Below are 15,602 nucleotides of genomic sequence, written 5' to 3'. Positions count from 1 at the left end.
AAACAAACACTGTTTGACCGCAGACGTTCTAAACAGATTCAACAATCATTCACTGATTTCAAGAGTGCAGGCAGCTGCTAGCTCACGAGCTAGCCTGCTAGCTCAGAGGCTGTTGTGACATGTGAGGGGGAGAAGGAGAGCACATTCCATTTTATAGCGGATGCAGGATTTTTTTTTTTTTAAAGATTGTAGTATCGCACACTTTGGGGCGTTCTTATTTATTTCTCAGAAAATACAACATGGACCTAAGTGAGAAAAAATGAGGTTCACTATTACCGGTTCTAGAAATACAGCCAGATGTATGTGATGATTTAAATGTGACAAAAGTGGTCTTAAGTGTACGTTATAGTAGAGAGAGAGTGTGTGTGTGTGTGTGTGTGTGTGTGTGTGTGTGTGTGTGTGTGTACACCATGCAAATGAGAGATGTCCTTGGAAAGGCAAGCTTGTTTTGTTTTTCACAAGAAGAAAGAATGAGTTTTACACGAAAGGCAGAACAATCATCAAGTTGAGATTTTCTCCGGTTTCTCAGTCCCCGTTTAATCCGAACATGGTGGGCTACTGTGGGCTTCTTAAAACTCTTATTAGTCTTGGAAAGCAACATTTCTCAAACAAAACATTCATCCCAGCAGCAGCTACTTTATATGGTAGAAACAGTTCCCAGCGGAACACTTTGAATTAGTACTGACGTGAAAACAGGTTCAGTTCCATCCAGCCAGCGCCAGACGTTCTCCTCCACCCTGTCGGTCAGACCCATCCAGAAGTAACCTTTTCCAAGTATCTGCTTGGTCAGCCACTTCTGAGGTGATACGAGGACACGAAAACACAGGGTAACAACCTGTTAGCTCACATTACTGAGCAATGACGCACTTGACTTCTCATAAACAGTTCAGATTTAAGGATTCTTTCCAATGTTAACAAAATATCCATCACCTGTTCCTCCATGTCACTGATGATGACCAGTGAAGCTGATTTCAATTCACAGGCCGCCTTTGAATCATCAAAACTGTGCAGGTCTTTGGAGAAAAAGTAGCACTTGTCTCTGTAGCTCAGCCACTCGGGAGGGCAGGCTGCCAAACATCCAAACCATTTCATTCAGTCAGTTACAGTGCAGAATGTTACAGACGGTGTGAGCTGAATACGCTGGGATATACTAGAACCACGCTCATGAATTGTGAAACAATAGCTAGTAGCCAGTTAGCTTAGCGTCAAGACTGGAAACAGAGGAACCTCTAGCAGCAAAAGCAGACCGTATGGATGTCTACCCCCCCCCCCCCCCCCCCATTCAAAACTAAAAGTATCCTAAATACAGTGGCTACCACTTTGCCCTACATCATTTGGAATCAAAGTGATTGGAACCCAGATCTGATCATCATATCAGTTCACTTTTTCTGTTTTTGTTTTGAATGATTTTAGGCTTTAATTTCCTCATTATACTCTTACGTAAATTTCCCAAATGGAAGCCAATGGATGTCAAGCTAATTTAAAACCCAAATCACCCCCCCCCCCCAAAAAAAATTGTGCATCTAAAAATGACAAGAATTCCTGGAAAAACATGTCCTTGAAACTCATGTCCTTCCATCTGAAAACATGGAGGGGTGGGGGTTCTGGTCGTTATTATTGCTGATGTTATCATGAATCAACTACGAGGTGGTGGTGGGGTTTTACCTTCATGTGAAGTTCAGCCAAGTAACAGCAAGAATGTGATTCATATTCAAGACTTGAAAGCGGTAATCATCCTCTCATCAAACCGTCCACATGATTGTGAAAATGTGTATTTCCCAGAACAACTTTCTTCAATGTGGCATTAAACTGATGAAACAGCTTGTTTTGTTTTTTGAGTGCCATAACAAACAAATATTCTGGTAAAGTTCTAGCTAGCAACAGCCACTTTGATCAAGTACGTTTATGCTAGCTAACATTTGGCCAGCCTCACCTGGGGCCCACAGCGTTGGAGCTACCGCCTCATCCTGCAGAGAAACGGGGCCAAAAGGAATTACTGGACCCTGCACAGGAAGTCCTGGTTGTCCCGGTGGCCCCGCTGGTCCCAGAGGCCCCGCTGGCCCCTGTGGTCCCCTTGGCCCTTGCTCTCCAGCTGGACCCATTGGGCCTCTGATACCCGGTGGGCCCTGTGCACCCTGAGGGCCAGGCTGTCCATCTCTTCCAGGCAGACCAGCGGTACCTGGCTCCCCTTTTGCTCCAGAAGGTCCAGCCCTACCTCCTGATCCTCGGGAGCCCTTGGATCCGGGACTGCCAGGTACGCCAGGCAGACCTTTCAACCCTGGCAGACCCGGTGGCCCAGGAATGCCCTGCTCTCCTCTGGGTCCTCGTATTCCCGAAGCCCCCTTTTCCCCTCTCTCACCCTTCTGGCCAGTCGGCCCAGATGGTCCCTGAGGTCCTTTGTCCCCTCTTGGCCCTCGAGGACCAGGGGGACCTGAAACAGGAAACATAGAATAAACTACAGAGAAACTGTTAAGATCGGTACAGCAGTCACAGAAGATATCCATCTCTCACCCTGTAAAATGGTGAAGTTGGTTATTAGCTGCGAGTGTTTGGTGTCCACCAGCTTCATTTCCTCCATGATTATTGAGAGGTTGGTGACCTCCTTGTCCAAACGTGCTGCCAAGATTTCCTGCTGCGACCTCAGACTAGCTGCATCTGTCCTCACATCTGTCACAGTGCCATTGAGGTTCAGCAAGAAGTCTGCATGGCGGCCGACTGTCTCAGAACAAGTACGCAAATCGTTCAGGTTAAGGTTGATGGCGCCGAGGAGTTGTGTGGTAAAGCTGATGTTGCCAGTCACACGGTCCATACTCTGCTCCAACTCATCCAGCTGCACCTCCAGCCGATCAAACTTGGAGGAGGTGAGGTTGCTGAAATCCCGCTGCTGGTCCATAACCTCCCTCAGGGCCTGGTCATGAGCGTCAGCCAGGCTGCTGGTGTTCTGCAGCTGGTTGGACATAAAAGTCAGCTGTGATCCCACCTCCTCCAGGCTGTCGTTGTTGGCCTTTGCTAGAGCTGACGTATTACTGGCCATCAACTGCAGGTTGTCCACCTTACTTCGAAGCCACTCGGTATCAGAGCGTGTCTGTCGGGTCGTCTGCTCCAGGCTTTGAAAGTCATTGCGTATTCTCTGGATGGCCTGACTGGTGTCATCCACTGACCGGTGCAGAGCAGCGATGAGGTTTCTCTGCTGGGTCTGGGTGAGGTTTAGACTGCTGATGCCAAGTAACGCCTGGTTCTGGAGTTTGACTTGCTGCTGGAGATCTGTCTGCATTCGGACTGTATCATCTTGCAGACCCTCGATGATACTACCGTAAGAATGCAAGGTGTCATTTACAAAGCGCAAGGTGGCCGTGTTGCTATCCAGCAGGCCCTGAATGGAGCCCTGGCTGCTCTGGATGTCTGAGCCAACATTCTGCAGCTGACTCAGCTTAACTTGATCACTGTGGATGCGTTCCTCCACCGCAGACAGCTGCCTCTGAAGAGCCCAGATGTTGTTCTTAAAAGCCTGGATCTCGGTGGTGGTATTCTCCGACTTTTCCCCAGTTTGATCGTCTGAAGAGGGAGATTTGTACTATTAATCAAAAAAGACTTAGATCTACACTTTTAGATTTACACAAAACTTACCCAGCTTTTTCAAATCCGTCTCAACAGCAATGATCTTTCCTCCATAGTTTGCAATACCTTCCGATACACTGTCAACTCTTTGCACCACTGCAACAAAAGTGAGACAGAAAGGTGAAAGGTTAGTGTCACTGTCTCACACAGGCTCTGTCCTTCAATAACAAACCAGAATCGCCTGCAACCACAGACATGATACATATAAAAGGGATCAGAGAGGAAACCAACAAAATTCACTGAGAGATACGAGAAGAGATCTTGAAGACATGCAATAATAGAGGACTTGATGAACGTAATCTCCTGGATTAGGTCAGATTTACTGTGTGACAGAGGGGCTGAGAAGCAGATAAAAATACATTCAGATGAATTTGAGACAGCAGACAGACAAGAGTGGGACTTGAGAAAGATACAGAACAGAAACACTGATTCAACAAAGACATTATGGGTGGTCAGTGACAGAGACTGAGGTTGGAGGTGCATAAAGAGCCACTGGTCAGACCCCTAGGGGACAGGAAGTGACCTAGGGGGTCTTCAGTAAACAGGCGGATCAAAGACAACCCTGATGCTGTGGCAGAGAGGTTCTTCACGCCCCCACAGGCGACACCGGCGTTCATTTCCTCTGGAATGTGTCTGGGATTTCAGAAAATCAACCCACTGCTACCACCAGCCTTGCCAGGGGGACTCATCCTTTAACTAGAGACTAGAACGGCGTCTCTGCTGGGGAAGCTGCATCCCAGAGGCTAGCTACAAAACTGACAGGTAAAACATTTAAGAATCCAAACTACTTAGCCCTGGACCTGCCACATCTAGGTGCTAACTGTTATGGTGCCAAGGACCCTGTTACACCGCCACTAACTTAAACTGCCTGTACATAATCTCGTTTTTTTTTTTAATTTATATCTAAATTTTGTGACCATAAGTGAGGGTTCAAACATGAATCATGGATAAACTGAGTGTCACCTTTAATGCATGCTAAGGAAGTTAACATTTCCATGTTTATTACAATAAAGCTGCCCATCCCTGAAAACAAAAGCACAGACTCCAATTTTTCACTTGTGCAATGTTGGTATGATGTTCACTTTTCGTTTACTTCCTGTGTACATTGAATCAACAGCTTGAACACTGAAGGATACTGAGAAGCTACTGCCGACTGCTGGTTAGCTTAGCATTAGACCATTCCTGCTTCCAGCCGGGATACAGAAACAAATAAAACCACTGTGTAACCCCAACTTGACATTTTAATGTTTTAGTTACAACTGAATGTAGGATTTAATTGTTTTACAAAGCTTTCCATGGTAGATTTAGTTGCTTTTAGACAGTCAGGCAGTCAATTCCTGTCTTTATGCTAACACAGCTAAGTGTTAAGCGCTAATATTTATCTACAGCGTAAGAGTATCTATCCTCTCTGCAAGAACACAGATAAACATATTTCCAAAAAAAACCAAAAAAAAACGTTTTACAACTCACACAAGATCATTCAAAACAAAAGAGAATCATTTTTTTGAGTCTCCAGACTGCAATTAGCTGAAATTCTACTCCTGAGTAATCGACGCTGATGTGTTTGGGGAAACTTCAATTTCAAAATGACCATTTAACCACTAAGGTCAGGGTTGTTTTGTGTTTCCTCTCTTCGCCCCGTTAGAATTCTTTGAAACCCAACAAGAGTCGTGCCAGATAAACAGCTTTAAAAAAACCACACAAACCTATAAAAACATCCTGAGATGACAGCATTATTTTAGTAATGAGAAAATGGTTTGTTGGACGGTAAATATTCCAAACTAAATGAGACACTTTCCCTAACACAGGATGTACAGTCCAGTGCTGCAGAGTACAAAAAACTCTTTGATTTTAGGCAACCATGGAGAGCTATGGGTTAAACCCATATCGCACATTTTTCCTTTCATCGACACTTGCGCGTACGCTTGACTGGAATCTCAAGCTACCACAAGCAGACTCCCATCTATGGTTATTTCTGGAACTTTTCCATATGTTCCATCCATGCACTGCCTCCAGAGACTCTGATTGCATCACACTGTGGCTAAATTAACCATAAAACACACATACAAAGAGTCTGCAGAGGGAAGCATGACTTTGGCACAGAGCCTACAGTCCTGAATGTTGTAGAAGTTTGTTTTGTACTCAGTTTGAACTCGCTTTCATTTCTATGAGTGGGCGTGTGTCATTTTTGCTTGGGCTGTTTTCTGAGATCAAACTTCTACTCATGTAAATCTTGAAGAGCATGATAATAGATTGTGCAGCTCCACCAATGTTTTTGCTACGTTAAACGGATCTGCCCCGTAATTTCATGGGTTCTTCTTCTTTGGCTCGCGCTGGATGCCTCCACCACGTTTCGTGAAAGTCAGCTTGGTATTTTGTGCATAACAGCGCAGACCTTGACGCCAATGTAAAAAATGCCATTTTCCCCCTCTGGTAAATGGATCTAACCCAATATTTAATTGGTTCCTTCTTGGTCCATGCTATGCCCCTCAACAATATTCACAGAAAATGGGCGCAGTAGTTCTGCTGACAAACCAACGTTCGTGGGTGAGAACATAACGTCCTTGGCAAAAGTGGCGTTGTTATTATTTGAAAACTTGATTCTGGTATCAAGTGCTTTACAGGGAAATGTTTCAATTTAAGCTCCACCTCTAAGAGGACGGAGCTTGCTCTGGCTTCAGCCGAGAATTCTGAAAATATCTGTCGAAGAAACTGACCAGTCATCATTCCCTCTCCTCTTTACAACACAGCCAAGTTGTGCAGGAAGTGATGATGTAACGCAGACAGGTTGTGTCTTCTTCCAGTCACTTTCCCGACTGTCTTTAAGGAAAAAATAATGGGACTTAAACCCTCCAGAGTCCTGAGATTGACCTCATATTCTTTTTAAGTTGTGTCAGTCGAGGCAGGTTGCGAGGGGGGAGAAGACAGAGGTCAGCGAATCCCCGACACACTTCCAGCTTGAGTTGCAACAACACAAAAGAGCCACACAGAGGATGTTTCTGTGGGTCAGCGACGGAGGACAGAGGGAAGCACACGTGTTAAGTACATCAAGCACTTGGGGTCTCTGTATTGAACCATCTGGAGCTGGGAGCTGTGGTTCCCCTGACAGCTTCAGTGCCAGTTAAAAACCCAGTTTCAGTGCGTTCTCCCGGAGTTGTGCCGAGTTCACTCACTGCTCATCTGGGATCGATTAAGGCTGCATGAAAACATGCCGCATGGAACAAGTAGGCCCAACTGAGCTTAGAGTGGAAGGGGACATCATGGGTAATGTGCTCAAGACACACAGATAAACCCAGAACATGTTTACGTATCTTCATGCCTTTTTCATAAATAGAAAATAAACAGTAACATATGGGAATGTTTACCACAATTATGGCTGCTCGGTTCTGTGAAAGATGGCGGGACCATTTCCCAACCAAGAAAAAAGAAAAAGAAATGAAATAGGCAAGGAGGAAGTTCAGCCGCACAAAGCCTGAAGACCTTCTGTGGAGGTGTGAGGGTGGTATCATAAACTGAGAAAAGGTTCTGGGGTGGAGAAGCGAGGGTTGAAACCTGAGAGAGAGAGAGATAGAGAGAGAGAGAGAGAGAGAGAGAGAAAGAGGCCCATTGGAGCACAGGGCAGGAACTTAAAGGGTCAGTTTACCCAAATTACAGTGAGTGGTATGCAGTCATGCCAATAATTCTGCTTGATTTATGCTTTCAGGATGGAGGTGAATGGAATTTTTCTTTGCGGCGCTCACAGCAGTGAAAGATCTAATAAACTTGAGTGTAACGTATCTCTCCAAAATCAGTTAACTGTGAACCGTTATCCCCCTGGATCTACTTTCTGTTAAAGAAACAAAACAGAGTGGCAGAGTACACGAGATCTTGTTTGCGCAAAGAGATGCAGCTCGGCTTAGACAGCACCGTTCAAGCCCAACCAGAGAAAAGCAAACAGATCAGAATCAGAGGATGCCCTGCACCCACAGTTCCCTTCACCTTCACTGTTTTGTGGCAACAGTGGACGGACCTAATCTGCAGGTCTAATGCAGCGTGAAACATTTAAGGAAATCGTTTTTTTGAAGTTTTCTTTCATTCTTTTCAGCGTTAGATAAGATACCCTTCATATTACTGCCTGTCTGCTGTAATCCATGAAGTACAACGCTATGATGATGAAGGATACGTAACTCCGGAGGCTTTTTCCATCAGCAGTTGCTTGATGAGGTAGTGAAGCTTAAAGGGATAATTCACCAAAAAAAAAAAAAAATTAAACCCAGTCATTATCTGCTCACACCGATGCCAGTGGGAGGTCAAGGGGAGTTTTTTTAGTCCACACAACTCGGCTGGAGTTTCGCAGGAAAAGAGTCTCGCAGTAATCTCCCGGACAACTGAAGTGAATGGAGATGGATTTTCAAATTAAAACAACAACACAAAAACCATAAATTGGCTCCATGCTACTCGTCGGAAGCAATCCAAATGACCTGAAGCCTCCACACGCCGAGTTGTTTTGAACAAGGTCACTGACGCCACGTTATGGAGCCTCACCGTTCACTGTAGGCCGTTGCTCCAAGGCCATGACGTCATGGCGCCAGTGACATTTTTCAAAACAACAATCAGGTGAGTAGATAATGATTAAAGTTTCCTTATTTTGCGGGGTGTGTGAACTATCCCTTTAAATAAATACGATATAATAATTCGTGAGCTAATTTGCAGGGGCTGAGGGATACATTTTGTCATTCAACAGGATCAAGCTGGCTAGTGACTTTGTGCTAAGCTAAGCTAAGCTAAGCAGCTGCAGACTCCAGCTTTGATACAGACATGAGGGTTGTAAAAAAAATCCACTCATTTGATCCATCTATAAGAGAATGTGCTTTTGATGATGAGGATTTGGTTCTGACTGTTCATATTTTTCCATTCCTGGTTTATTGTCTTTAAATGAAAGCTCTTCACGTCATGGTTTGATTGAGTATAAAGAACACACAACTTTTTTCCTCCACACAAACAGCCTGTTCCTAATTCTTGGTAGCTTGTGGAGAAAAAAATTGCAACGTCTGGATGCACGCAAGCGCTCACATATTTTCGAGAAGCAAACTACATCGTTCAAGTGGTGTTTGGAAATGTTTGAGGGAGCGGAGAGTTCCGTTGGCCGGGCCGTCACCTTTATATCCGAGCACAGCAACAGCGATGGTGAGGAGGGTACACAGCACATAGAGCAGAGCGATGGAGGTCTTCAACGCCCATTCATTCTTACACTTGGTGCACTGGGTGCCCTCTTGGATGCCTGCGTGAAAAAAAAAAAAGAAGAAGAAGATGAAGAATATCACATCATTCAATTCATTTCATTGTGGACTTCATGGAGTGGAAAAGTCTAAAAAGGACATTTGAGTTAAGTCCGGTGTTAGCTGGGGACTCTCCATGTCGCGGAGTCCCACATCTGGACAAACAGGCCTGGAGTCCACATTAAAGAGTCCTGCAGGTCCCTTAGGGCTTGGGTGGTGAAGGGGCAGAGGACACAAAAACAACCCCCCCCCACAGACTTGTTTACACTCGGCGACATGCTTATTTTCCTGAACTCGGGCTTCACTCAGCAAACTGCACTAAGATTCTTTCCCTGAGCGGAACAAACAAGTGTTCCACAAGACAATCATGTGTCATGTGCGTTTAAATGAGAAGGAGTTTCTCTTCCAGCAGGTCCAACTACAGGTGGGGACACTTTTGCAATATTCCTTTCCGAGGATATCTTTCATGACACTGGTGAGAGCCACAGTGCTGACGGGAACACAGCTGTGTTTCATTTTCAATTCAGGAAGTGTGTGACTGCGCGTGTGTGTGTGTGTGTGTGAAGTGTGAGGGTGCAGTGCGTGTGTGTATGTAGGTTGGGGGTGGGGGGGGGTGGGGATCTGGATTTCATGCACCTGGAATGAAACTCACTTCACATAAGTTAAAGGAAAAGATCTTATTTATCATGGCAACACAAAGCGTGCAAAATCTGACATGTCAAGGTTAAGAGGAACAGAACTTTCAAGCGATTCCTTTAATCACACATCAGGTTCCTTTCATATTGAAACGTAGCGGCGACTGGCCCGTCGGCATCAACGGCCTCTTAATGATCATTTAGTGTTTGATCTACGTGTCCGATTGGAAGGAAGTTCTCCTCAGCCAACCACACGAGGTTTACCGTAAAGAGCACTGGTGTGTTTCATCGTTTCAAAAAAAAAAAAAGAAAAAAGAAAAAAGAAAAGTCTTGAAATATAAAACTTCTATGGTTTTGATTCTCTCCCAAATCAAACACCTACGGTGACTCATTTGTCTTCCGTCCCTGTTGCACTCAACACTGCTGAGCTCCCTAAAATTGTTGTCTTTAGACAAGTGGAACCAGTCCTGACTTCTTTTTTTTTTTGTTGCTGATTTCCAGTAGAAGACAAAAGTTTGACTAGAAGCAAAGCGAGTGGAGGATGTCAGGCGAGGGGGAGACTGGAGGGGACTTGCGACACAGCGGTGCTGCGTTTTTCACAAGCTTTTATTTTCATTTCACTGTTACTTTTTCAAAGTGAGTCTAATTTATAAAGCAGCAGTGTAGGTTTCCCTCAAATTCTTTGTTTTAGTTTAGTTTTTTTTTTTAATTTTTTAAGTGGAATTGTTTTTTTAATAATATGAGGTATTTAGCAAAGCAATGTTAAGAAATGAATATACTAAACAAAAACACTCCCGTTTTTAGAGTGTATTCAGTTAGGACAGGAGAAAAACATTCATTCACAAATGAAACGCACACACACACAACAGGAGTCCTTAGCAGCAGCAACAGTGTCTAATTTGCATAATCCTGCTTCTTAAGACTAGAGGCAGATAGATGATGAGTCGGGAAAACGTACAAGTAGCTAATCGACTAAAAGCCCACGCGAACAACGTAAACCCATTTATGAGCCACGTTACTTGCGAGCTGTAAACAAATCTACTTCCTCTGTTACTGTAGTTAGTTTCAGTTAGCGAGCACACAATGCAGTTTACTGCCTTGACACTGAGAGTGTGTACCTTCACCAGGGCCATAATGACGTCATCAAATCTGGATCGATTCCAAAATCTAACCAGCTGTTGCTCGACAGCGCGTTCCATCGTCCTGTAGAATTTCATCCAAATCCGTCAACCGCTATCTTTCTGAGTTAACGGGTAAAGCCAACAGCGGTGATCACACTGTTGGCCGAGGTAAAGTTTTTATTGCAAACAAAACAAAAAAAAACACAAGCAAAGCCATGTTTTGTTTTTTTAAACCATTTCCTGTGTTTAAATGATTGACACTTCAAGTAAGACAGCACTCAGAGAGCAAGTGCCTCTGCCAAAAGTGGGCGTAGGGTATGACCTCAGACCACAGCCAGACCCGCTGTAAAAACTGTTTAGTTCAAACAAAAATGCAGCACTTTTTTTATTTTTATTTTTTTACAGTCTCTAATGGTTCTGCTCAAAAACTGAAGGGGTTACTCTTTGCTCCGTGCTGCATACACCCCTCCCCCAAGTTTGGTGATAATCTGCCATGATGAAATCAAAGCAACGTCGCCGAATTGGTTAATTTCTTATGACCGCATACTCGAGGGTGACCTCAGCTTCTGGGGTCCTAAACATGGATGATACGCGTGTTCCAATAGTGTAGAAGGCCCCCGTTGCCTTGTTAAAATGCATTAAAAAGTACAAACGCCTGAAGCGCAGCTCAAGCTCTGGGTGTTACTGAACACAAAGTGGATAACACAGCTGTGCGTGAGCTGCCAGGAGCTTCTCAAGTCTTCCCTCGTCACCAGTTTAGCTGCGAGCAGAGAAGTGCACTCTTGGAATGCAGCCACGATAAATGGTTGCATTTCTGAATCAGGCAGGAGAACTGCTGACATGTCTGAAGTGGCAGCTCACGCATGCTTTCACAATAAAACCAGCATATCAGTTCATCGGTTCACAGTCATCAAAGCGCTGCAGCCCAACTTCTCCGCCCCAGTCCAAACATGTTGACAGTGTTTACAAGTCGACTGTGCAGAAGTGATACCAAGAAAAAAGACTGGAAAAAGTACAGTTCCAGTACATTTGGGTGATGGTCTTCAGATGCTGGCTGGATAAGAAGGAGGGAATTTTGACTTGGCTGTCAAATGCGGTGAGCACCTGACATAATACGAAACACACGGCCGACAAAACAAGAGAGGAATCGATGTTTCATACGTCGAGTGGTGCGCCGGCTCCACATCCGCAACAGCTGGAGTCTTTTCAAGACCCAGAGAGCCGCCAGGCTGTTGAGGACTCTATCAGGGGTTGTGACCTGCTTGCTATTCATTTCCCAGTTGGTCACTTACTGGATGAGCCAGGCAAGGAAAGAAGAGAGACAGATGGAGAAGTCAGAAACGGAGAGCAGCTCTGGCCTTAATGTTGGTCTCTCTTGTATTCTTTTTAGTGTCTGTATGTATATGAGCGTGTCGTCAGTGTAGGTGCAGATATCAGGACTCGAGAGTCGAGCTTCTTTATTCATCCGTGTGGACCCACATTAAACCGCTATTCTACTTTTACTAGGCTGAGTTTTCCTATGAATTTATACTTTATGCAAAGGGTATTTTGGAGGGGGGGGGGGGGGGAGGGAGAGATACCTGAAACTTCTGAACGATACAGTAGCCCTGTATTTTCTGAGAATCAAAAGAACCAACAGCTCATATCTTCCCCCAAGGTAAACTCTGTAAAACCTGATGTAAATAATGCTGTTTTGTTTTTTTTAAAAAGAAAAAAACAATACTAAACAGATCTGCTGTAAAATGGAATGGATTCTTCCAGGGCCCACGCTAGACTCCTCCGCTCTGTTTGGTGAAACTCAGCCTCTTGTTTTCCTGCGTAATCCTGCTGACAGACAAACTGAAAACATTACCTCCCGTGCTTGTCTAAACAGTTTCCAAGTCCCGACTCTAGAATTGTTGATTTAGTTTGACATAACTGTCGTTTGTCTGTCAGCAAAAACTTAGAGGTCAATTTTCCCGAAACTTGTTTGAGCGATGGACCACGAGCCAATAAATAACCAGAACCCATTACATTTTATGGCAGATCCAGATTACATGGCAAATAACCTGACAAACAATCTGGCATGTCAAGTTAAATCAACTCACGAGCAGAAGAAATGAAAAAAGCTGCAGGAAATCTTTTGAATTGTTTCAGTGAGAATTACTGTCGGGATTTTACTCTCAGATTTCTGTATTGGTCATTTCTATGTTCCACATAAAAATGAAATCGTCTCACACATCCATCGTCCAGTCATTCAGTACCAAAATGATTGATAGAAACTAGGTACTTGGATAAAACCTGCGAGTAAGTAATCGAAAATGACTTATTAAATGGGATAAATAATTACTGAAAGATGTTCAGCTGGCAAGATTTAAAATTGCCTATATTTTGATGCAAAGAGACTGTCTGGGCTAACTTGTCACCGGCAGTAAGGATGGAGTGGGTTCTGATTTTGAAGTGTACAATAATGGTTAAAAAGCTGCGACGCAGTTTTCATAAGGAAGAGACGTCTTTAATAAAGCTAACCAAAATCATTTTAAACCAGGTTTTGTTTCAACTCTACTTTCACTTTTAAGTCTAAAAAAAAACCCTCATTTAAACTCCAGACTACTACATAATACAACACAAATCATCATCAACACCCTGTCTCCCAAAAAACTGACGCCACGTTCCCCGACCGGCTGTTTAGATATGACAAATGGAAAGCTGGATATGAGACAGTCAAGACTTTCGCATGCTTCTCTAATAAGTGTCGCCCTGACAGAGCCCAGATGTGTGACTCCAACACATCTTGACACTGGAAACGCATGAGTTTCGGCTAAACGTGTAGATGTGTAGTACTGGGGGGTAGGGTTAGAAAAGCTTCTGGAGTCATGAAATTCTCAGTCATATTTATAATAGGAAGCAGAGAGCTCTGTAGCGCGATCATATCTCGTGTTCTGATCGTTATTTCACATCCAGAGCATTTCATCATCTGGACGATTATGTCGGCCATTTTGCAGTTACACTGGAATCTGTGTGAATGCTGGCTGATGTGAAAACATCATTTTTTTTAATACATATAATAATGCAGAAAAGATGCCTCTAGGAAACGGTCTTGTATTGTTCCTATGTCCATTGCTACAGGTTACGCTTGCTACATCAGCTAGCCTGGGACCCACAGCTGCAGCTACAACCTTCACAGCTGAGTGGTTAGCTAATATTTGAGTGTCTAGCACTTTTCTGGTGGAAGGATTTAGTCATTTTTCTTCATAATTTCTTGTTAAGGACGATAATAATGTTGATAATACTGAGGACCTAATCTTTTCGTGAGCATTTTCATTTGCTGTCTTTATGTTACCATATTATTAATCTCACTGTAACACCCAGAGTAAGGTTAGCTATTTTAGCTATTATAGCATGAGCCAATGTTCTTTTTAGCTAACTTGGCTACAGGACTGCAGACTGTAAAAGCCGCGTTACATCAAACTTACGCAGTCATGCAGATGTCACGTTATCTTCCCAGCTGCCTCATAATTCACGGGAATTCAGAGGGAGAGAAAGCAATCACTCGGCGTTCATGTTGCATTGCTTAGCAACGGTGTTTTCATGTGGTAACGACCTGAAACGCAAAGCCTCAGTTGTGTTCCATGTGAGGGCTGCACTAACATGTAAAATCCGGTTTCTCTTGAATGCTGATGCAAGTGACGCTGTTGATCTGTTGACGCGGCAGCAGCGACCCAGAGTTGCTGCTCAAGACCGTTCGCTCTAGTTTGGCTGCTCATCATTAAAACAGACACTACACCATCTCTTTTTTTTTTTCCCTCGACGTTGCCTCCACAGTCGTATAAGTCAGTCAGATGTTACTGACCACAAAACTCAACCGCGGCCCAGAATGCACAAAGCATTAAAGCAGAAAGCAACACACTTACTGCTAATAGCAAAAACAAAGCTTCAATCCCAGAACTTCTCCAAAAACAAGACCAACACGCTAGTAGGTCCCTAAATTTGAATGGAGTCTCTCGCCACGGTGTGCTTTTTCTGGACGAAGTCAGCTATTGTTCCTGGATGCATCATCTGGACAATGTCCACCCTGGTGGTAAAAAAGTTTCTCCTCGCTTGTTTCGTCAGCCTCATTTTCAAACACCTTTTTTTTTTTTTTTTTTTAATCTCAGCATGATGTAACGTCCACAAGGCCACAGCAAAAGACGACAAACAACTGGCCCTTGTTCCTTCAAAAAAACAAAAAACAACTAAAACATTTATTTACTGTAAATAGCGGTCATGATGCCATAGCAACAGATGAGAACACAAAGCTGTGAGTTGAGGTCACACAAACTGTGATTTGGAGCCCTGCCTGCCCCAACACACTCAAGCCCTTTCCAGGAACCAGAGTAGAAATCTTCTACCGGAAGGGGGATCAGGGAAGTAGTAGACCTGGAACCAAAGAGACAGGAACAGGGGAAGACGTCCTCTGAGGATGCATATTGAAAGACGGAAAGAAAGAAAGAAAGAGAGGACAGACTGGAGAAAAAGGAAACAGGTGAAAACGGAGGAGAAATGAAAAGGAAATAAGTACGAAAACAAGGAATAAAACAGGGACAAACAGAGGAAGAATTAAAAAGCAAGACCGAAAGGGGAAAAAAGAGACAAAGTCTGGTACAGGTTAGTAAATTCCCTGGCACCAGTGACATGAAGAAGTATGAAAAAGTACCAAAAATGCATTATTTCCTCTGGAAAGCAGGAGTGCCGTCACACACCCAGTAAGTTCATACAAATAACTGGTTTGCAGAGCCTAGCGTAGCTACTGCAGCAGCTAAGAGGAGAGTGGAAAAAGCCTGAGAGGCATCCAAGAAACATTTCTTTAGTGAATACTAATGACAAAAAAGAGGGATTACAAGAGCACAAACACAGTTGTATGTCAATATTGTGTTACTGCTTTTGGCAGGTTGGTACCACAGACATGGACTAGAAAGCACCCAGAGATCTCTCTCTCTCTCTCTCTCTCA

General features: G+C 44.0%; 1 protein-coding gene across 5 annotated transcripts in view; it reads right to left on the bottom strand.

Moving 5' to 3' along the window:
• Positions 1-15,602, bottom strand: part of LOC147241498 (collectin-12-like) — a 50,046-nt gene that overhangs the window by 1,856 nt on the left and 32,588 nt on the right. For all 5 annotated transcript variants that reach the window (XM_086192198.1, XM_086192200.1, XM_086192202.1 and 2 more), the window contains 6 exons: positions 8,756-8,878; positions 3,628-3,714; positions 2,512-3,555; positions 1,934-2,431; positions 931-1,067; positions 687-796 (listed from right to left, as the gene is read on the bottom strand). In XM_086192198.1, coding sequence (XP_086048324.1) covers positions 687-796; positions 931-1,067; positions 1,934-2,431; positions 2,512-3,555; positions 3,628-3,714; positions 8,756-8,878 — 1,999 coding nt within the window. The remainder of the gene's footprint in view (positions 1-686; positions 797-930; positions 1,068-1,933; positions 2,432-2,511; positions 3,556-3,627; positions 3,715-8,755; positions 8,879-15,602) is intronic.

This window comes from Aulostomus chinensis, chromosome 21 (genome assembly GCF_037954235.1).
Source record: "Aulostomus chinensis isolate RoL2024-O1b breed Wild chromosome 21, RoL_Achi_v1.0, whole genome shotgun sequence".
Taxonomy (NCBI): Eukaryota; Metazoa; Chordata; class Actinopteri; order Syngnathiformes; family Aulostomidae; genus Aulostomus; species Aulostomus chinensis.
The sequence above is the reverse complement of the archived record's forward strand: the minus strand, read 5'-3'. Positions and strand labels throughout refer to the sequence as shown.